This window comes from Anguilla rostrata, chromosome 14 (genome assembly GCF_018555375.3).
Source record: "Anguilla rostrata isolate EN2019 chromosome 14, ASM1855537v3, whole genome shotgun sequence".
Classification (NCBI taxonomy): domain Eukaryota; kingdom Metazoa; phylum Chordata; class Actinopteri; order Anguilliformes; family Anguillidae; genus Anguilla; species Anguilla rostrata.
The window spans coordinates 27,844,195-27,867,424 of NC_057946.1; the positions used below are offsets into that span (position 1 = coordinate 27,844,195).

Genomic DNA, 23,230 nt, shown 5'->3' on the forward strand with positions numbered 1-23,230 from the left:
TTACCCGTCCAATCAACCAGCCTGGGTTTCCCCTCAAGACTTTTATAAGACTTTTAAACAAGACCTTCCACTACTTCACCCTGCATTCAACAAGCAAAGCACTGTATCCTTCTACTCAGAGAGACTCGGAGAGAGAGACAGAGAGAGAAAGAGAGAGTGATAGAGAGAGAGAGACTCATAGTCAAATTACATGCATATTAAGCATATTATAGTTCTGTAAGTTGACAAACAATTCATTTTCCTAAACGTGAAATACAGAATATAGACCGATTTAAATGCGCTCAGAGACATTTCAGTGCATTGCTGGTGCTAGGAGGCTGTGTTGTGAAACACTGGGAGACTCTGCAGAGAGACTGCAGTGGTGCTGTCAGGAGGCCATACGGTGCTGCCATCGGCTGATGTGCTTTGCATGTTCTGTGGCTCCAGTGCGATATGCAGAAGCTGACGGTCGACGAGCTGAAACGGCTGCTGTACGAAACGTTCTGCGATCACCTGACCATGAAGGACATCGAGAACATCATCATGACTGAGGAGAGCCACATGGAGAGCTCGGAGTGCCAAGTGGATATCGACAGTAAGGAGCTCACGCCTTTCCCTTCCAAAAACCACTTTGACGATGTGGACACATTCTGCCTTTCTATAGAGATTTGGATCAGATATTGCTTCTAACTCTCCCTCCCTCTCAATCTTTCCCTACCCCTCCTTCCCTCCCTCCCTCGCTCCCATTCTGTCCTTCTCCCCATCCCTCTCCCTTCTCTCCCTCCTTCTCCCCGCCTCTACACAGCGAGCCCGATGCAGCAGGTGAAACACACCTGTGTGAGGAAGAGCCTGATCTGTGCCTTCGCCATCGCGTTCATCATCAGCGTCATGCTCATCGCGGCCAATCAGATGCTGCGCAGGGGCATGAAGTAGGAGCTTCCCCTTCGTCGCCGAAGGGACGCTCGCGAACGGACAGCTCTGTGAATCCCTGACCACGTCTTCTTCCCCCCCTCCCCCCGTCCGCTGTCTCCCGAACCAGAGCCCGCGCTCCCTCAGCCTCCTTCACCTGGAACGCTGGAACATCCCTGCACAGCCTGATCACGCAGCCATCACCTCTGCCATCAGCTCGTTTAGAGTGACGCTTCAGTAAGAGTTGGGGACTGGACGGATCGATACCGAGACATACGGAAATAGGAGTGCGCTACGTACAACAGTGGCGCAGTCTGTGAGTGCAGCATGTAGCCTTGGCGTGACAGATCCCCTGCTGAGAAGATGGTATAGCTCATTCTGATGTCACACTGAGGGGCATCAGGAACCACTGCGGTTTGGGGGGAGAAACGGGAGATGGCGCAAAGAAACTGCGTTTATCGTCCGTCTTTCCTACGTCTCTTCTCTGTCTCTGTCCGTCCATCCATTGTGGCGGTCTCATCCGATTCAATATGACAATTACCAAAATGATCCAAAATGCAAATCAGACTGAGGGAAAAGCATACCGATACTGCTACCAAATCAACAATTAATGCAAAAATGAGAAAATACATCATATGTATCATTTTACATTGATACACTATGCTATAATAATAATAATAATAGCTGCAAGCAGCAATTAAAGGGGCCAAGTGGCCACAAATATCCAACTGCCAGTGCTGTCACTTAATTTATTGCTTTGCGCTATGAAACCCACATATGTGCATAAGTATGTGTTGTAATCATATTATATAGATTTGTCCATTTTCAAGCTGAACACAGAAGGATACAATCAATAAATAGCGCTTCTATGCATACGTGCAAACACTGGCCATGTATAAATATGTTTTTTTATTGTGTACCTACACTGTGTACCTACCTTGTGGCCGTTTGGTGTAACTGCACTGTTTATGATACATATTTATGCCAGAAATCAGCGCTTGTGCATATTCAGTGTTTGGTATTTACAGTGATTAACAATCCCCAACAGTTTCAGACACAAGCTAACACATTTCAATTCAGATTTTTAACTCTTTATATTTCTGATAGTATAATATTGTGATACAGCAGTGTCAAGAAAAAACTAATATTTAACATTAAAGATCATATACTTTTCATTTTGAAGGTATCAGTTGCAACAACAATTGTACAAATCAAGATACTGTCATTGTGTATTAATAATATGCAATTATTATAAAATATTGCTCGTATGTCTGTAAATGAAAAGGGAAGCATTATTTTTTTATTATAAATAGGCTTTAGTTGTCTCTACATTTATCTATTAGTTACAGGGAACTCTGTGATGTGTGTGGTGATTTCTGAATTGTATCCTTTTTGCACCAAAGGTCGAACAGTGTTAAACTGGTAGGGTCCAAATTTGGTTGTGCAATATCATTGTATCTTGAAACTAGTCTGGGATTTAGCAAACCTTGTTGCACTGAATGATTTGTTGAATTAGCGTGGGAGTTTATCAAGAGTGAACAGTGCAACATAAAATTTTTATGTTAGAGCATTAAACACAACAAATGCGTGTAGTGCTTTGAAACTGCAGACAGGCATAATGACAGGAGTAATTTTCAGAGAAAATGACAAGATGAATAGGAAAAGGTTTATGAAGTGCCAAATTGTTCTTCATAAAGAGTGCAATTATAACAAGCAGCCACCAAGTAGAACCCTAAGGCCAAAAATGAACTACCTGTAAATACCATTCAGTAATTAATTATAACTTTCTGTGCTCAAATTTAGTGACATCTATATAGTATGGTTACAATATGTTCTTGCATACTTATTTAACCTTAAGCACTATATGTTAAATTCTCAATGTGAAGAATTCATGTCAACAGTGAATGGGAAATTACTTTTTAGGCGAATTGTACTTTTGTGATGCGATTCATTTAAAGTATTTGTCATAACAGGTATACCAGTTCTAGCATTAATTGTCATCCATTACACCTTCATATGTCAAATTCATAATGACCTAATTGTCTTCATGTCATCTTGAGCAACCACCAGAAATGGGAATTTTTATAATGCAAAGCAATACTTTATTTTGTGTAGGTTATTTAGGACACATCAAAATTGCAGTGAATCACTAGGTACAAATACATATCATTTTGTGTCACTGCAGCATGCTTGGAATATTTGTAAAATATTTAAAGTTTAAATTAATATTGCGTTTTTGTTTCATATTTGTAGTTGTAGAGCACCAATATGTCTTTTGATTTGTTCAGTTCTTAATAGTTACAATGCCACCATCATTAATGTGTGGATAAACATTCTATGTTTCATCAAATTCTGTCAAACCACACAGAATAATTAGTTTTTATGCAAAAAAAAAACCGTGCCCGCATGCTAGTTAATTGGTTTACTGCAGCAACATTTATTTATTTATTTTATTAAATTTTTTGTGTAGCAATTTGGCTTATACATGTTTAAAACAAACATTTTTTATTTTATTGTCAGCTTTATAGCACCACCCTGTGGTTCAATCATGCAAATTCTTTAGGGAAATCCTCGGGATAGAGTTATCGAGAAACGTACAAAGTTTCATCACTTAATGTAAAACTGTTTGTGATTTTTTTGTTCAAAAACCACACCCTCGTGTAAATTCATTGGCTTACGACAGGCACATTTTTAAGCATAGCAACTGTGTCTATATGACTTTGAAGATATTCACGAGTACATGTAACATTCCAAGTTTTGTGCAGATAAGCCAAAATGTCTAGGAGATTAATTTCTAAGAATTTTATATTATTATTCTAAAATGCATAAAAATCTTACCACATGCCCTTTTTTGCGGAAGGGATGGATTTGTTCTATGAGAGGATATGAATCTATGAGAAAACAAATTTCCATTCTAGGTCAAAGGCGACAGGAGTTATGGCCTGTCAAAGTTTGCATTTTTAATTATTTGTCACTAAGTGGTCAGGGTCAAAATCACTAAAAAGCATCAGGCAATTTTGCTAGAACTGGAAAAAAAAAACAGTGTAAGAAAGCATTGGTTCTTGCCCCCCTATTATTAAGAAGAAGAAGAAGAAGAAGAAGAAGAAGAAGAAAATTGAGTTCAAGAGAGCAATATCACAGAAAGAGAATTACTACTGTGCCATGTGATCATTTGTACATAAAAAGCTAAATTCAGTTAAACTGAAACAAGAATTTTTTTTTCATCTTTAACAAATAATGTATTTACAAACATTTGTTTAGGAAAACCACAACAAAAATATTCAAAACCTTAAAGCCAGACAGAAGCTTGCCCTTAAATTAAATTAAATTAAATTAAATTAAATTAAATTAAATTAAATTAAATTAAATTAAATTAAATTACTGGTGTGGTGTGGTGTATATTTATTTCTTTAAAGGAGATACCACAAAGAAACAATAGTGGAATAGTGGAACCACAATCACCTCAAATGTGCCATGACCAATCTGTGGAAGAGCTGGTTAGAAAAGGACTTTTCCTTGATGCAAAGTCAATACCAGCCTAGTGCTGCGAGTATTCCACTTTCTGTATGCAAGTCAATACCAGCTGAGATCTGTGAGCATTTTTTTCCTGTGTGTGATCCAATCCCAGCCCAGAGCTGTGAGCATTTCTCTTCCTGTGTGTGAGCCAATCCCAGAGATCTGTGAGCATTTCTTTTCCTGTGTGTGAGCCAATCCCAGAGATCTGTGAGCATTTCTCTTCCTGTGTGTGAGCCAATCCCAGTTTAGAGCTGTGAGAATTCCTGTCTCTGTATGCACAGGTGTAATGAGATTAACTGCAGGTTCAACTTTTCATTCCCTTCCAGTCTTTATCTGATAGACAGGAAACATATTTCATCACCCCAAAATAGAAATAACAATTACAAAGGGGAAAGGTTTGTTTTAAAAGTTTGTTTTCCATTTGAACTTATTATGCAAATTAAAGTTATTTAAGCAGATAACATTATATTAATTTATAGTACTATTAATGATTGTGGTACATTGTGAAGTAAATAGTATATCTGTGAGGCTAGGAAATATATCATACTCAGTTTCCAGTGCTTCAAAAGCACATCTAAACACATTTAATATATCATAATTGATTTTGGTTTGTTTGGACATGAGTGTATTTTTTTAATCAGGGCTCGGTGTTCAGAATGTAATAATTAAAATGATCAGGTGTCTACTGTGAAATTTTGTGATGAATGTTTATCTATAAAGAAAATGATAATGAATCACTCAACAGAAATAACCATTTTTATTTTGCACTAAAAGAGACCATTGTCTTCCTACTTTACTTCATAAAGTTTATTTTATTGTAGAAAATATAGGAATAGAGTATTATGACAATACAATAAAATATATATTTTTATCTTGTTCACTTTCTATCGCACATTATATAAAACAATGTTAAACTTCGCGAAGGGAGAGGGTTTGTGTTTGTGTCGTAGCTGACTAACCCCTGCGCTCTTGTATTTGGTACATTCTCATGGTACGTTAGCTGAACTATTTGCCATAAAGCCTAGCCTGTTTATTATTAGTTTAGTTTAGTTTATTTGACAAAATTAAAACACATGTATCAAAAGACTTGCGTGTGAAGAAATTGTCAAGGATAACACGAAAAAGTCCTGGACTTATTTCCATCGTGGTTCTTGATGTTCCATCAGCCATTATCATTATTGGTCATAAGAATAAGTCATTGCACTCTCATAATGTAAACATAATTGTCAATACTGCAGAAGAGATAGAAAATGATTGCATTCGTTATGATAGCATTTTGTCCAGGTCACCAGTTTTTCCTCAGCAGTTTTTTTTTACCTGCATTTCAGTCATGAGGTCAGCTGAGTCTTTGTTGATGACACGTCTGGAACAGTTCTCAGATTTAACATCCCCAGTCATCCAAATTAAGCACTGCTTAATGGTGATCGACAGCTATGTCCCACACAGATAATGCTGCATTCAGTGTGGTTATAAGAACCATAGATGCATTGGCTATTTGTTTTGACTGCACTGTGGATGTGCTGACCCACTGGTATCAGTTCCAGGGCTTCACAGTTTAGGTTGGCTGAGGGCACGTTTTTCTGTCTCGTTAAATATGCAAGTCTTTGGTTGTGCCAACTGCACTGTGGTTGTGACCCATAAACGGGACAACGAGTGGAGATTTTGCCTAGCAACTGGTGATTTTTTATTTATTTTTTAAATAACACATGGCTACTGAAAATGAAACCGAAAAGTAAAACTTTCTATTTCGGTTTTAATTCTGGTCTGAATAATTCTCCAGGCCTAGTTTCGTTTTCCAGTTTCATTTTTGTCCGAGTAATTCGCCATACATGATGAATCATGTGTGGAAAAAGCCAGCTCCCAACCTCAGAGAATGGCAAACGAGCTGGCCAACACAATTACTTTACAACAGCGAATCAGGAATTGGTCATTGTCGGCGAGTTGTTGTAGCACTTTGCCGTTGGGGGGAAAAACGCAAAATTAAATTGTAAATTTGACATGGGTTTAGTTTGGTAATTAAGGCTGTCTTTTGTACTGCACTGTCAGCATTCATTATGTGTGTGTGTAAAATAAGAGTTCCAGTGCCTGAAGTGCAAAAATAACGTGAGGCTTATTATAATCTTTCTGCTTAAATCGCCACTGTTCACAACTCCTACAAGTTTATCCGCCGTGGAAATTGCTTGTCCCTGCCATCTGTTCGCTCGTCTGTGACCACAGCCATGTTGTCAGCCAACCTAACCAGTTGATTTACATTTTGTTTACGCAGCAGGCCACAGCACATACTGCTGCCTAAGTGGCTTTCGCAGAGCAGTTTGCCCGTTGATTTCATGCTTATTGGGGAAATTAATGTGATTTGGGACTATCTGGTTTTTTATTTGTTTGTTTGTTTCTAGTGGAAGGTCTGCGCTCAAAAACGCACCTGTCAAATCATGGATGATAGCTATCTGCTGATCTGTACTGTGCCAGCTGATTTGTTGTTGTTTTGTTTTCATGTGTGGATAAATTGCAGACTGTGTGTGCACGGTACCAGGTAGATACCAGTGTGCTTGGTCGCTTGAAGACTTTTGATTGGCATTCCATCCATGTTCACATTCTCTCCTCTCTGCGTGCTAGGAAAACAAATTGATTAATCCAGCACCAACTGGAACCCCAAGATGATGTTGATTATGATGCAAGATTAAATCCCTCAACTGCATAAGAAACAGCATGGTTTATCTAGGATAGTTTTGTCACCTGCAATTCAGTAATTCCTCAGTAAGAATAAAACTGAACTTTCTTATCAGTCAATTGTCACACCCCCCCCTCCCCAGCAATCAACATCAATTAGCATTGGTTAAGCACAGATGATGGCTGACTGCAATGTGCCCAAACTGTCAGGTACTGTTTTCAGATATCTGCTGAACCCAAGATATTTTTTTATAATGTTGGGTGATAACTTTTCCCCCTTAGCACTCGAAACTAGACATTAAAAATGCAATTATATTTCCTACCCAAAGACTGTTATCTGTAAAGATTGTTACTCTCATGAGTGGCAGCTTTTGGGAAATTGCTAGCCAAAATGCCATTTGCGAAGCGTCCCAATGTGAGCATTATATGTTTAATGTCAGTGCATGCTTTCAACGTAACTCTACATAACGTATGCTTTTCAACGACGTAACTCGCATTATCCGAGACAAATTGTTGTCTCGGTTGCTTTGCTGAAATCAACCGGATGCTTGATGCTGTCCACGACTGGGCTCTAACCCACAGCTTCAAGGTACACACTGTTGGCAGGACTGGCTTTTAAACTCGATGAAATTGATTTTCCTCGCAGAAAAAAAAAATGTGCGAGAGATAACTGTCTGTGCCATCTGTTCACTCAATCTGTGACCATCCTTTTCCTTATGAGAGTCAGCAGTCTGAGGCATGTAGCCTAATTTTGCTGAACTTGTTTTCTGGGAATATCCCCAAATGTGGCCAATTCTTACATTGCCTATTTAAAAATGCACATACTTTAGGACTGCCAGCTTTTTCCAAGTGGAATGTTAAGCACACAAAAAATGCATCCGTCAAATCCAGATCACGTCTGTCCAATGCTGAACTCTGTGTTTTCACTGGTAGTGTTTTCTTTTCTCCCACCTAGTTGATTTCAGACTCCGGTTGATATTTTTGTCTGTAAAATGCTGGTATATTGTTTTCTGTGCCTGTGTGGATTCATTGTAAACTGTGCTAAATTAATTTACTCCAACAGTGTGCACTGTACCAGGGGGGTAGTGTTGCACCCAGTCACTCAGACTTTTAGATGATAATGCAATCTGAAATCCTTTTGGCCTATGTGCTGTAGATAAACTGGTGTCCCAAATTATTAATATGTCAAAAGCTGTAATACGTCTTCATAATTGGTCATGACAGGTGTTGTGTCAAATATCTGAAAGTATAACTTAAACTTTATGGCATGTAGTTCAAGTTAAGTGTTACCAGTATATTATATCATTCCCTTGGCAATTTTTTTTTAATTCTCATTTTCCATAGAATATTAACTGTGTAAAAAGTTAAATATATACCTACTGTGTAAGACCACATTGAACCAATAATATAGAACAAATAATATCATGTGTACAAAACAATGTTGTGTTGCATTAATCAAAGGGAAATGTTTAATCAGTTTTAAGAATGACTCATCTGTTTTATTTTGTGAGTGATATGGGAATGTAGATGAAGTTATCAAAGTGTATCAGTCTAAGCTGTCTGTCTTTGTATTCTCTAAGTGTGTGAAGCTTAAAGAGGCCTGTTAAGACTAACACCATCGGAATGGTGGTCCAGTTCTGTCCTGAAGCCACTGTGTAATAAAAATCTGAGCAGGACTGAGAACTCCTTACCTCCTTTCTATGAGCTGGAAATAATTGTAAGGTGATCCTTGATGTAAATAAAAGTAACATGCAAACATGTTTTTTGTCCAAACAAATTTGGCAAACACATAATACCAGCAAAATGGTGTGGTGTACAGTCTGTGGGCCAGCCAACTTTCAACGCACAATCCCCTGCAATATCCCTCTCTGCTTTCCTTGTGTGAATGAAGAGGGCAGGAATACATATGGAGGGGTTTTGTTGCTGATCCCAGACCGGAGACCCGATGCAAGAACAATAGCATTGACAAAAGCTATTCACACCCTCTGAATGCTGCACAATTACTGTGTATTTCAAAAACTTTTTTTTTTTTTTTTTTAAACCTGAATTTAGTTTCCCCATCTGTAGTTGTGGCCCTAAACGACCACATAGACCGTCTATGCCGGCGGCTGTCTCTGGTTTCTGGACTACTGAAAATAGACTGTTTCTGGCACACAGACAGAACCAGCGCCCCCCAGAGGGGCAATGTGGAGTCCTCTCAGCCCAGGCAGGATGGACAGGGCCATAACGAGGAGCCTGTGATGTTCCTCTCTGTGACAGTCCTGACAGCTCGGGACTGGGGGGCGTGGGGGGGGGGGGCACGTACGAGCGCCTGCAGAATCACCACGGTGACCCGAGTCTCTGATCGTCGGCACCAGCCTTCAGGAGATGGACTGGCCATCGTTACAACACGCACATAAACCGTGACAGAGCTTAAACACTCTGCCCGTAAGGCTGCCAATCAAAGCCCTAATGGGAAGCTTCCTCGCCACTGCAGCAGAGCATTGAGATCTATGCTGCATACATATGAAGAATCAGACTTGGGGAGAAAACAGGGGAGCAGGGGATGAGGGAAAAGCAGACTGAGAGAAGATTACGGCTGTGTGAAACCCGGTGAGTCTGATTTCTTCCCTTCTGCAGAACTCACCATCAGCAGCAGAAGCACAGGAGGGATCTGTATAAAGGGTTTGCGCACAACACACACATTTAAACTGCAGGCAGCCATCAGCATGATCTGCTAAATTAATATTAAAACACACAGCACCACTTTCATTCCTGTTTAATAGTTATTAAAACTCCCAAGCTCACTACAGCCTTACCGCAGCATCCCTAGAACTCAGAGAACACAGAGAACTCACAACAGCCTCACTGCAGCCTGGCAATGCTCCATACAGACTCTCACTATAGCTTCACTACAACCACAGAGCACTCACTACAGCCAGGCAATGCTCCATACAGACTCTCACTACAGCCTCACTACAACCACAGAGCACTCACTACAGCCAGGCACTGCTCCATACAGACTCTCACTACAGCCTCACTACAACCACAGAGCACTCACTACAGCCAGGCAATGCTCCATACAGACTCTCACTACAGCCTCACTACAACCACAGAGCACTCACTACAGCCAGGCAATGCTCCATACAGACTCTCACTATAGCCTCACTACAACCACAGAGCACTCACTACAGCCTGGCAATGCTCCATACAGACTCTCACTACAGCCTCACTACAACCACAGAGCACTCACTACAGCCTGGCAATGCTCCATACAGACTCTCACTACAGCCTCACTACAACCACAGAGCACTCACTACAGCCAGGCACTGCTCCATACAGACTCTCACTACAGCCTCACTACAACCACAGAGCACTCACTACAGCCTGGCAATGCTCCATACAGACTCTCACTACAGCCTCACTACAACCACAGAGCACTCACTACAGCCAGGCAATGCTCCATACAGACTCTCACTACAGCCTCACAACCACAGAGCACTCACTACAGCCTGGCAATGCTCCATACAGACTCTCACTACAGCCTCACTACAACCACAGAACACTCACTACAGCCTCACTACAGCCTGGCAATGCTCCATACAGACTCTCACTACAGCCTCACTACAACCACAGAGCACTCACTACAGCCTGGCAATGCTCCATACAGACTCTCACTATAGCCTCACTACAACCACAGAACACTCACTACAGCCTCACAGCACCTGCTGCAGCCGCACCATAGCCTCAGAGCTAAATTATTCGCTAGAAATCCAATTACAGGAAACGTACTGTTGTCTCTGCTCCGCAGAGCCCAGAGGAGATAGGCTGAGCCGTTCTCTGTGTCAGTTACCTCGTCATCTATTAAACGTGGAATAATGAAGTAGCGGTGCTCAATCTCCTGGTTTCCCTGGAAATCCAGGACTAGCTCAGCGATGTCTTTTAAAGTCAGCCTTCCTCAGCAGGCTAGTTTTAAAAGCACAGCCTCCAGAGAAAAGCATTCATGCAGATGTAACTGCGAATAACAAGACAACACAAATAAAACCTGAATAAAGGTACAAAAGCACCTCAGCAGATGGTGTCTAAGCAGACTGACACAGCTCTTACATTCATATAGTCTTTACTGTGTCGGGTTAGAATCCAAACAGGATTCAAACCTGCAGCCTGGGTGTGTATGGAGTACAGTGGTATGCTTGGGCTCCCCTGGTCAAATTGCAATGCCACATTTCTTTTTCAAACGATTTTCATTTTTATCAAATTCAGTTAATAAAAATGAATTGTTAATTAAAATTTGCAGGAATATGTCATGCTTAGGTTTGTTCCCTGCTGCGATCCTGTTACCTTCCTTTCGTTTAGAAACTCAACAAAACATGCAATGTGACCAGGGGTGGCAAAACTTCTGCTTACCACTGTATGTATGTGTCCTTACAACCCTGCCTTCAAACCCCAAGACATATGCTGTCATGGTCTGCCAACAAAATGGGAAAGGGTTAACAAATACTGGTCACTTTTAACAATCAAGTAAGCAAAATTTTTTGTGCACTAAAATGACCTACTGGGGTCAGGAATGATCCCAAGAGACAAAAAGCGTAACAGAAGCACCATTTAATAAAAAAATGTATGTGTTATTACCAAAACGTAATGAGACATATCAAAACATCTATTAAAAAAAAAATAGATGTATACATTTTTATAGACATTACAACTACAGCACATTTAGCAAATTCTAAATTCAAATTCAAATGAATAAAAAGAGGCTTGATTTCCTCAATAAGCAGAAAAAAATAGGTTTGAACACACTGAACTGAAAACAAGCAAACAAAAATGTAAAACTTTTCACATGATCCAGATATGTTCCTGTGTGGGCATCAGAAAGTGTCCTACAATGTTCAGAGGCACACAACTCATAACAGTTTCAATTTCAACACACCTCCTGTTTCCCTGCTCGTTCCTCTCAGCCAGTGCTTCCGGAACTCTCTCCAGTCAACTGTGCCCGAGATGCTGGGAAACCTGAGTGACCTTTAACCCCACTCCGTATTGGGAGCGTCCCGCCACCCTGTGGGGGGTGGGGGCAAGAGGGAGGGGGGCAGGTTGGGTATGGAGAGGAAGTGGGGGGGCACATCGCTGGCCTGTGGAGACGCTTCCTCTTCCTCCTCCAGTCGTCTACAAAAGACAAATAAACAAGCATAATTGGACTATTGCATGGAATAGCCAAATCTCACACACAATTTCCAATTCATTTAATTGTAAATGGATTGCACATTCTGTTCAATGATTATGGTGTGCAGCAGTGCGTTTGGTCGTAATGGAGTCGTGATGAGAGTTTGGTGGTAATGGTGCAGTGTGTTAGGTCGTTGTGGTGCTGTGTGTGTTTGATGGTAATGGTGCAGTGTGTTAGGTCGTTATGGTGCTGTGTGTGTGATGGTAATGGTGCTGTGTGTTTGATGGTAATGGTGCAGCATGTTTGGTCATTATGGTGCTGTGTGTGTGATGGTAATGGTGCAGTGTGTTAGGTCGTTATGGGCTTGTGGTGATTAATGTCAATTGTTTAGTTGTATGGTGCTGTGCTGTGTATGTAATGGTTGCAGCATGTTTGGTCGTATGGGTGTGTGTGTTTGATGGTAATGGTGCAGCATGTTAGGTTGTTATGGTGCTGTGTGTGTGATGGTAATGGTGCAGCATGTTAGGTCGTTATGGTGCTGTGTGTGTGATGGTAATGGTGCTGTGGGTTAGGTCGTTATGGTGCTGTGTGTGTGATGGTAATGGTGCAGCGTGTTAGGTCGTTATGGTGCTGTGTGTGTGATGGTAATGGTGCAGAGTGTTAGGTCGTTATGGTGCTGTGTGTGTGATGGTAATGGTGCAGTGTGTTAGGTCGTTATGGTGCTGTGTGTGTGATGGTAATGGTGCAGTGTGTTAGGTCGTTATGGTGCTGTGTGTGTGATGGTAATGGTGCAGGTTGTTGGTGATTATGGCGCAGAGCGTTTGGCGCTAACAGGGTGTTTACCCGCTGCTGTGCAGGGCCAGTCTCTTCTCTCTGCGGGACAGCCAATCAGCTGCGCTGCGCTCTGGGGACACGCCCCCACCCGCTGGCTCCTCTGCTCGGCGCCTTTCATCTGTACGTGAGGTGATGACATCATAATGGAGTCTCTGCACTCACATCAGTATGGCTTTACAGAGCTGACCTCACTCCAGAGCACAGACAAAGCATTTTACTGGCCAAAGCCAGGACCATTTATCAGACAGAGGCACCTCTAGGTTAATATTTATGTATGTCCATGCTTCACTCTGTCTGAATTTATGTTTTACAAGCAGATAGACATCTTAAACAAGCTTCCCTTCCCTTGGTTTAATAGGATAACAGTGAAAGACAAACAAGTGCCCTCGCCCCTATGTATTATTAATGCAGGCACACAACAGCATTAAACAAAGTCTGGAACACACGCAAGTTCACTGCAATGTTACTACTGCCCCCTGGTGGACGTCAGACTCACTAACCTTCTATCTGCCATTCCAGGCTGGCAATGTCCTTCTCCGTCATATGAGAGAATCTGCAGCTGGATCCAAACCCACACTGCCCTGAAAGAGCCAATCACACATACACACTGCCCTGAAAGAGCCAATCACAAATAGATAGTGCCCTGAAAGAGCCAATCACACATACACAGTGCCATGAATGAGACAATCACACAAAAACTGCCCTGAAAGAGTCAATAATACACACTGTCCTGAAACAATAATAACCGTCCTGATGTTAGAGAAAATGGAAATAACACAGTTATCATAGGAAAGTCATAAGCTGTAAGAATGACCGTTGGTAGATGGGTAAGCCATGAACCCCATATAAGACCCAAGCCATATGCATGCACACATGCGCGCGCGCGCACACACACACACACACCTGTCTGGATAAATTTCCTGCAGGGTTTCTTGGATTGCTCCTCAGACAGTATGGCTGCAGCATCTGCAGAGAGACAAGGAGTTCAGGACGGGATGAGAAACAGACAGAGCCCCCTGGTGGACAGAACAGGATGAGACGCACACAGAACCCTCTATAGCAGGGGTCCTCAATCTCATCCAGAAAGGGCTGGTGTGGGTGCAGGCTTTTGTTCCAACAAAGCTTTTACCCACCTGATTCTAATAATCATGGTCCTTAGCAAAGACTCTAGTGGTTGATCAGCAGAATCAGGTGTGTTACTGCTTGGTTGGAATGAAAGCCTGCACCCACACCGGCCCTTTTTGGATAAGATTGAGGACCCCTGCTCTATACTCACCTGCAGTGCAAACACACTGCAGGCAAGGTTTAGCGCATACCAGCTGCGTTCATTGTTGAACTAGACTTCTTATTTTCACCACTCTCCTTTTAACAAAGGAACTGCCACAGCCATCAGCAGTTGAGAGTTGGAGGGGTAACTATTTCCCCTTTGGAATGCAAAGAAGCTTCGTCCAGTTGGCTGGGACTCACCTTCGCAACGAGGCAGGCTTATCTTCACTTTATTACTTGCCATGGAAGGTTGCGAGTAAACCTGAGGTCAAGACGCTGGTTTCAGTGAAAAACTTAAACCAGCAGGACTCTGCCAGGAAGAAGGACCAGAATTCCCCCAGCGTCATCATGCAGACAAAGGACACTGCCTGACCATGTGACCAGCTGTTCGCCAGAGAACAGAGGACGCAGTTCCTGTGGTGGGCAGGGCCCGTACAGTGGTGGGAGGAGCATGTACAATGGCATGAGGAGCATGTGAAGTGATGAGAGGGGCATGTGCAGTGGTGGGAGAGGCATGCGCAGCAGTGGGAGGGGCATGTGTAGTGGTGGGAGGGGCATGCACAGCAGTGGGAGGGGCATGTGTAATGGTGGGAGGAGCTTGCCTCTGAAGCTGTGGAACCAGGCCTGCTTGGCTCGGTGGTGCTGGACGCCGTTCAGGTGCTTCTTGCGGTTGTGCATGTTGTCCTGGAAGGAGCGGTCGCAGTAGTCACAGTAATACCTCTTCCCCATTTCTGCACTCTGGCTCAAACGCTTGCTGCTGAAGGTAAACACAAACACACTCCTAACCATGCACATACACACACACACAATGCAGACTGCCCACAAAAACACAACGCTTATCAAAAACACACAATGCTTACCACAGAGGCACGCTACTGACTACGCACACACAGATAACCACAAACACATCTTACACAGTGCCACCAGCAGCCAAACTGAGAGGCTTTATGTTGCATTCACAGGCATTTCCTTTTGAGTATCGACTTTCCAAGTCACATCTCAAACGGCCATTGCACAAGACCACTCCCACACAGAGAAATACTAGATGTCTGGACTCAACTTAATTGGAGAATAGTCTTGACAGTGCACTGGGACCAAATTCTAATGCTGCTGAGAATATTTCTCAGGAAACAATATACATTTGATACAGAGCACACCCTGCTATTAAACAGACTAATGCACTCGAAGCAAACCAAGTTTTTCTGTGCCACAGTTTAATCTGGAAACAGGGCTCTAGGGCTGCTACTAATTATTATTCGGTACAAATTATTTTATCAATTAAACTAAAGCTAGTTTTATTTTTAAAGCCCAATCAAGACATAAAAGATTACTTGAGTTTTATTTTTCGCCTTCAGTAAGCACACTAACAATAACGCAATGTTAACAGATTGTGACCAATTACGCTAAAATAGTTTTATTCCCACATCACTTTAATACAAGTAGAACTCCAATTAGTCCCGGTATGCGTCATCTCTCTTTGACTTATGGAGGCAAAGCTAAAATATTGATCCAATTACAGAGCTCCACAATGTTTTAGCCGACATGCCGTATGAACCATGCTATTGCCTCACTGCAAGCAGTTTTGTAAATGGCAGGTGTAGTTTATCATAACTGTCCCATAAACAAAGAAATCAGTAACCACATCAGCTGGTCAAAAGCTCAAGCGTCGATTAGACGTACTCAAATCGCTTAGTTTATTACGCCATCCTGAATTAAAACACAGTCACACTATGTCTCACAATAATTATAATTTCATGTTAACGTCGTAGAGAAAACACCATGTTTAAGACAATACTACAAACTACAATACAAAATGACGAAAATGCTCTACTGCTTGCTTGCTAGCCTATGTCCCCACAAACATACACAGAAATTTGAATCCACTAACCATAACTACTTAGAATTGAAATATAACGTTACTCACTTAGACGTGCGGTCTGTTTCACATATAATGCACTGCAAATACACTACGGGAAAACTAATAAATAGCTCATAACTAATCGCAGAACTATTCTTCGTTCCTTATCACAAACATGAACTAGCGAAGAGCTAAATGAAGTTGTAGTCGTTTCCGGTTTTACCACAAGTCGCGAAAATCTGGCCTCCCATTGGTTTATCGCTCCGTCTGCAAATTTGATTTGTTGAAAGCCTGTTGACGTTCATATTCTTCTTCTGCTTCTTTTTTATTTTTGGGATTAAAGACGCCCTATGGCACATTGGTGCCTCTCGCAGTCCGGAGTGTGAATTACATCGTACTAAACGCGGTCTTTTATTGCGAAGTGGCGACGTCCTCTCTTTTCTTTCTCCCACTCCTGCTATGGAGATGCTTTTTTCACAACTGATCCCTACTCAAGTACCCCTACGCAAATTTTAGATCTACCTGTGATCTACAGCGGCTCCCTTCCCGAAGGGACATCAGAACAGAGTCTGGGCATATGACTGCTTGTGTGGTTTCACATCCTCAACCACCTCTATCACCCAGATCTATCACCCCCAGAGAGCTGTCTACACTTAGAAATGTGAAAGCATGAAGGGATATGGGATGCAAAACCTGATTTCCCACTTTTGAGATTGTGAGCACCATCTGTATAAATATATGCTTGCTCAGTTACTTTTTAGATGTTCCTTCACTATGTCCATAAGATTGCCACTATCATCCATTCTTATCTTCTCAAAACTCATCCATTCTTATCTTCTCTAAAATGGTTAGATTTATCACGGGTTTGGATAACACCTGTGGTGGCACACATGGCCAGTATACTAAAGAGGCCACCCCTACCTCACCAAATCCTAGCTCTTTCACTACTTCGACTTCACAGATTTAAAAAAAACAAATAGATAAAATCTTTCTTTTTTACTCCTCCACATTCCCATGCCTCTTTGTGGACTAATTATCCTGGATGCTCCTCCTGATGCCCCTATAGTTTAAATAGATAGCGTATTGCTAGTTTTATCTGTCTGATCTTTAGTGGGGTTTCTCCCACCTCTACCAATAATTCGGAATTGGGGTTGTACGGAACACAACACACCCCATCGCCTTTGCCTGTACTACATCCATGGAACACCTCACAACATGTGAGAAAAGAATGCACACAACTACCAGGAATGTAATGAGATATGACAAGAAGTGGGATGCTCCACTGCTTTCTTGGCTAACCTTGACCAGTTCAGCTGATTGATTTGGGCCAATGTTGTGTTTGCTACAAAGCAGTTAGCTATTCTGAGAAGTGTCATTTCTGGGCCTTGGCGTTCCTTATACTTTATATGGGGCAAGCTGTGTATACAAATTATTAATTCACAGTAGGTTTGCAAGGAATTCCATCGGGAAAGTTTTTATTTCGCCTTTAAATGTCTGATATTCCTCATTCACTTTTTATGGAGAGCCCCAACGTTTTGGGCTCAGAGCGCAGACATGCGCGCACAGTCTTCCGGGTGCTTCGCAGCGGTTGGCTGGGGACGTACTTCCCTGTCTTGATAAATATCATATATCTGTTTGGCTGTACTAGAATTTACCATCTACCGTCATGGCGCTGACAAAGAGTATTTACAACCTGTTTTTCAGGAGGACTTCTACGTTCGCAGTCACCATTATGGTGGGAGCAGTCTTGTTTGAGCGAGTGTTCGACCAGACAGGAGACGCTATTTTCGACCATTTGAATCGCGGGGTGAGTCGGGGCAGGTTAATGAATTTTCAGCATCCTGGCTTTAATTAGCGTTACTTAATGTAAACAGCGAATAAGCGCGCTAAGTGAGGTTGTAGCCGTAGGTCTGTCATCATTTGTTTCTATTATTTTCCAGAAACTGTGGAAACACATCAAACACAAGTATGAAACCGAAGAGGATGAATAGTGTCGCGACCCCGGCCATACTGAACAGATGGAATTTATAGGACTTAAGTCGAACCTTAAGTTCCTACAGCCAAACATGAGACTGCTTTGGATATCTTGGAATGAAGACTTCTGTCCGATTTCTGTCAAATTCTATCTATAAAATTAACACGCAGTGACATTCATTCGACCTGTCTGTCAATATAATAATGTGGTTAAAAATAAACGACATTACACCATCATTCCTTTCTCTGATGTTGTGGTGTTCAAAATAGGCTACTAGAAGGCAGAATATTTAGCGTCACCAGTAATCTTGCTAACTGCTAGGCTATAGGTTGTGCATTCTTATTTCTGTAATATATATATATATATATACATTTAAATTCGCTGAATTATAAGCGAATTAAAACATTTGGATTGATTACTTGTTAGAGCCGTTGGGTTAATCCGAGTCACTTTCGTTTGTGTGGGGTCATGTAAGGACAACGTTTTGGCATGCGTCAGGAGTATTGCAGTTTGCGACAGAAGAACTTTCGCGAAGGACTGAATTTCAAAATAAAAGTCCCGAAGTCAACTACAATACACGTTAAATAAAACAAGCTATAATTGAACGACATTTTCCCTAAAATATAGACACTGTAAAACAATTTATTTTTTGATGGAACAATATAATTAACATTTTAAACAGTTACATTATATATTGATTAATTCTTTGTTAGAACAGGATTAACTTAACTTACATGTAAATATCTTCCTTTTTTTTACTTTTACATTTTTAATTGGCACAATTGCCTCAAATAAAAGCTGGAGAAATAAAAAGGAAATATTCCCATTATTTTAAAGTATTATTACTATATCCAATACAATAGAAATTAGAGTAAATTAAAGTGTATCACTTCAGCCATTCTGTGAAAACCTTGTTGTATCAACTATGTAACTTGAATCAAATAAACATCTTAGAAAATGTGGCTGTTTATTACTGTGGTTTGGCATGGAGAATTAGAGTATTCTAGCATTTCGCTTGTTCAGGTGAAAGAATCACTTAAACCATGTTCTGTGCCTTCCCTGGACATGGGGTCTCAGTTATAGGGGTGTTCTTAAAACCTGGGACACTGCACTACTAACATATGGTGTCACTTAGATCGAATACGCATCATAGAAAATGCCACTGGGGTTGAACTGTGCAATGCCAAGGCATGCGTAGTATGACCTGTTAATTATGACAAAAGATGTTGGAATCGCTGTTTATTCTCTGAAAATGGGTATTTCAGATTTTGACCTACTGCATTTCTAATAAACAATATAGAAACTAAACTAGCAGAAAGTAAATAAATAAGTAAACAATTTAACGAATACACGCACTGGCCATTTTATAGGTACACCTGTTCGTTAACGCAAATAGCCTGCTCCTCCAATCAGTGAATCATGTGGCTGTGACTCAACATGCAGACATGGTGAAGAGGTTTCATTCTTTCTTCGACAAAATATTAGAATGGATAAGATGCGCAATCCAGCTTAAGCAGCTTTTACTGTGGTATGATTGTTGGTGCTGGACGTGGTGGTTCCAGCACCTTACACACTAGAGTCTCTGGAGGTTACAGAGAATGGTGCAATAAACCAAAACCATCCATTGAGTGGCAGTTCTGTGGCAAACACCTTGTTAATGAGAGGTCAGAGGAGAATGGGCAGACCTGTTCCAGCTAACGCCCACAAATGCTCAAATAACATTTTTAGAACAGTGGTGTGCAGAAAGGCATATCTTAGTGCACAACACAATTGAACCTTGAAGCTACAGCAACAGATGACCACACCAGGTTCCGCACCTGTCAACTAAAAACTGGGAAATGAGGCTACAATGGGCGTATGATCACCAGAACTGTAAGATTGAAGACATTGCCTGTCCTGTCCTGATGAATCTCAATTTCTTCTTTGACATGCTGATTCCTTGTATCAATGGTGCAGGCTGGTGGCAGTGTGTGGAATGTTTTCTTGGCACACATTAGGCCCCTTAAGACCAACTGAGCAGCTTTTGAATGCCACATCATACCTAAGCATTGTTGCTGATCATGTGCATCCCTTTATGGCAGCAGTCTACCTTTTTTCAAATGGATACTTCCAGCGGGATGATGCGCCATGTCACAGAGCACACATCATCTCCAGCTGGTTCCACGAACATGACAGTCAGTTTACTCAAAGGGCCTGCACAGTACCCACATTTCAATCCAATAGAACATCCTTGGGATGAGGTGGAACAGGAGGTTCATGGCATGAAAGTGTGGCTGAAAAATAGGTAATGTGTGATGTTATGGAGTCAGCATTGACCAAAATCCCTAAGGATGTTTTTGAATCCACGCGGCAAGGATTTCTGGCTGTTCTGGAGGCAAAAAATACGCGTACCTAATGAAGTGGCAGGTGAGCGTAGCGTAGATAGCCTATACATGTAAATGTTACATCAGAAATGTATTTGCTCTATAACAGGCAACGAAGAAGTTGTTTTTAAAACGTCAAAACTTCACTAGGTTTCAAAACAAACACGGACAGGATCAGATGAGGACAACATGGAGCAGAGGAGTGCACTCTTTGAATTTTGGTTGAAATTATTTACCAAACTAACTTTGCTCCCTATTAGACAGTTTCCCCAAAAGTGATGATGATGATGATGATGATGGTGATTATTATTATTATTATTATTAGCAGTAGTAGTAGTAGTATATCTCAATAACAACAATTTCTTCAATTTTTCAGTCCCATATGCCAAATGACTAAATAATTACACTGTACTATTACATAAAAATACATAATTCTACTTGCCCTATTAATATTATTATTGTTCAGTCCATCATTCAGTACTTTTGCTAACATGTCTTTGACAAACCACATAAACTGCATCTATATTTATTATTTATACAAAAGTTATTAGTACTTATGTACTGGTAACATAGATATGAAAAGACGACATTGCCTTCAGATGAGCTTTGGAACTTCGTATAGCGAAGAGCTCTGACGGAAATATATCCTCTCACTATGTGATTAAACACTTTGCCGCTAGATGGCGACAAAGTCTAATCTGAATTTCGAAGTTCATGCTGATGATGACATGTTATGTGGATCCAAGTAAACGTCGTCATGACATAACATGATTGTACTGATCTGCCAGTACTGATATCCGGTCTCTGCAAACCAGCGAACTTGTGCTGGAGGACTGACCTTAAACAGCATCACATTCATTTTCAGCCCCAATGCAGTTTGAAGTTTGCTGTAAGCACAGATGCCAACTTCAATTGGGATGGCAGGTATGCCATCCTGCCAAGTTACGCCTTGGTGGGGGCATGCCCCATATTCTATTTTACTTGCACTGTGCTTTTTCCAGAGATGCTGTCACAAAAACACTTTTACAGAGAAAATACAAAAAAGGAAGAGACTGGCCAAAAACCAGGCCTGAATCCACAATAAAGAGCAAGTGAGGTGAGGGGGGAGAAAAACATTCAAACGGGTGATTTCTTTTTTTCTTGCCAATTCCAATAACATTTTACTGAATTTTTTTTTTTTAAAAACACCTTAGGAAAGTGTAATATCTATAACTGTCATCTGCTGTTAGACTTTTGTCAACTTTAATTGACAATTTATGAAAGAATTATGAATGGTCTGACCAAAGTGATACGATTATGGATGAATATGCTCAAAGTTAACACTGTGGTGGATCTGGAGACATTTTATTGTATCGTATTTTTTAAAATTATATTAACCTCGTAGGAAAGCGTAATGCAAAATGATCATTTCTATTATGTAAATGTAACCAAAGTGACACGTGACACGGCATGGCTTATAAAAGCTGAACACATTTTACTGACATTTTTTTAAAGTTTTTTTTTTTTTTAAATCGATACAACAATACAAATTAATGTATAATTTAGTTGTGTCAACTTAAATAGACAATTAATAAAAATGTGTTAGTGGTCTGATAAGGCTGGAGACATTTTACTGTGCATTTTAAAATAATCACCATATGAAAGCATATTAACTATAAATGTAATCTGCTTTTTAAACTTTGCTTAAAAATGTAAAGTTCTGTCTAAAGTGACCCTGACTTAGGTAAGGTAAACCATGTCCTCAGTTACTGCCTGGGTGTAGGGGCATTATACTGTATATTTTTAAAGAAAATGATCCATAAATGTATTATATGAACTTTGACAATTTAAGAAAGTGTATCAAAGGTACATTTATGCAGGTGACAAAACTATTTTGGAAAAAATGGTTACCCTAGTCATTACACCCGCCAAAAAATCAGTGCAGAAAATGTGACCCAGAAAACAAATACTTTTTTCATTTTTTATTTTTATTGTAAACATTTTAACAGAACATATAAACATATATAAACTTACTAACTTTAAAGTCAGGGGTACACACCATTCTCAAACGAAAATACATAAAGCTTCACACACATTCAGGGTTCACTTTGCTTTGCTATTTTTTATCCTATGCAACATATTAATATAATATTAATTAATATAATATTCAATATTCAATATTCAATTTTGAACAAAAAAATCTTGGCTTTTCCTTTGCCCACTTGTATTTATGTATATAATATTTGCCATACATAACAAGAAGATTAATCATAAATATTTTGTTATGATCCAAATCTTTATCAAAAACAAGTAAATAAAGTAAATCAAGTTTAATCTTGGCTCCTGAAGATCTATAAAAATAATGTTCTATACCTATTCAAAATATTTTAGTATAGATACAATCATAAAATAAATGACTTATAGATTCATTTTCAGTTTGACAAAACACATACTTAACGTCGATATCGATTTTAAATCTTAACAGTACTTGGTTAACTGGATATATTAAATGAATAATTTTAAAAGACACTTCTCGGACCTTGTTAGTGACACAATATGTTCTACTTTGGTTCCATATCATTTTCCAATTGATATTATTAAATCTAGAATTCCAGTATGCCTTTGCAGGAGGAAAAGCAGGCTCAGTCCACAGCTTCCTAATATAATTATTATTACATTTTTTATCTTTGATTCATACACCATTCAGCAAGATGCTGAAATTGAAGTTTTGACACCTCTCATGA

General features: G+C 40.4%; 3 protein-coding genes across 5 annotated transcripts in view; 2 read left to right on the plus strand and 1 right to left on the minus strand.

Annotated features, from left to right (window-relative positions):
- Positions 1–6,866, plus strand: part of cabp7b (calcium binding protein 7b) — a 32,359-nt gene extending 25,493 nt beyond the window's left edge. For both annotated transcript variants that reach the window (XM_064308039.1, XM_064308038.1), the window contains 2 exons: positions 427–574; positions 785–6,866. In XM_064308039.1, the coding sequence (XP_064164109.1) occupies positions 427–574; positions 785–912 (276 nt within the window). In that variant the 3' untranslated portion in view covers positions 913–6,866. The remainder of the gene's footprint in view (positions 1–426; positions 575–784) is intronic.
- A 4,774-nt stretch (positions 6,867–11,640) lies between these two features.
- zmat5 (zinc finger, matrin-type 5) lies at positions 11,641–16,396 on the minus strand. 2 transcript variants are annotated; one of them, XM_064308041.1, is made up of 6 exons: positions 16,236–16,396; positions 14,914–15,068; positions 13,949–14,011; positions 13,546–13,626; positions 13,055–13,163; positions 11,641–12,213 (listed from the first exon to the last, which is right to left on the minus strand). In XM_064308041.1, exons 2-6 carry the CDS (start codon positions 15,038–15,040, stop codon positions 12,072–12,074), a joined length of 522 nt encoding a protein of 173 aa, XP_064164111.1. In that variant the 5' UTR covers positions 15,041–15,068; positions 16,236–16,396; the 3' UTR covers positions 11,641–12,071. The 2 variants fall into 2 exon arrangements, with proteins under 2 accessions (XP_064164111.1, XP_064164110.1); XM_064308040.1 differs by having other exon boundaries at positions 14,914–15,065; positions 16,236–16,395.
- Positions 16,397–17,722: 1,326 nt separating this feature from the next.
- Positions 17,723–18,380, plus strand: LOC135239646 (cytochrome b-c1 complex subunit 9-like). Its single transcript, XM_064308468.1, has 2 exons — positions 17,723–17,976; positions 18,110–18,380. The coding sequence occupies exons 1-2, from the start codon at positions 17,836–17,838 to the stop codon at positions 18,158–18,160; spliced, it is 192 nt and encodes a 63-aa protein (XP_064164538.1). The 5' UTR covers positions 17,723–17,835; the 3' UTR covers positions 18,161–18,380.
- The last annotated feature ends 4,850 nt before the right edge of the window (positions 18,381–23,230 follow it).

Coding starts and splice junctions, on each gene's coding strand:
- LOC135239646 (XM_064308468.1), top strand. CDS start 17,836: ATGGCGCTGACAAAGAGTATTTACAACCTGTTTTTCAGGAGGACTTCT. Junction 17,977..18,109: donor TCGACCATTTGAATCGCGGG/GTGAGTCGGGGC, acceptor ATTATTTTCCAG/AAACTGTGGAAACACATCAA.
- zmat5 (XM_064308041.1), bottom strand. CDS start 15,040: ATGGGGAAGAGGTATTACTGTGACTACTGCGACCGCTCCTTCCAGGAC. Junction 14,012..14,913: donor CTGGTTCCACAGCTTCAGAG/GCAAGCTCCTCC, acceptor GTCTCTCTGCAG/ATGCTGCAGCCATACTGTCT. Junction 13,627..13,948: donor CAGGAAATTTATCCAGACAG/GTGTGTGTGTGT, acceptor TGGCTCTTTCAG/GGCAGTGTGGGTTTGGATCC.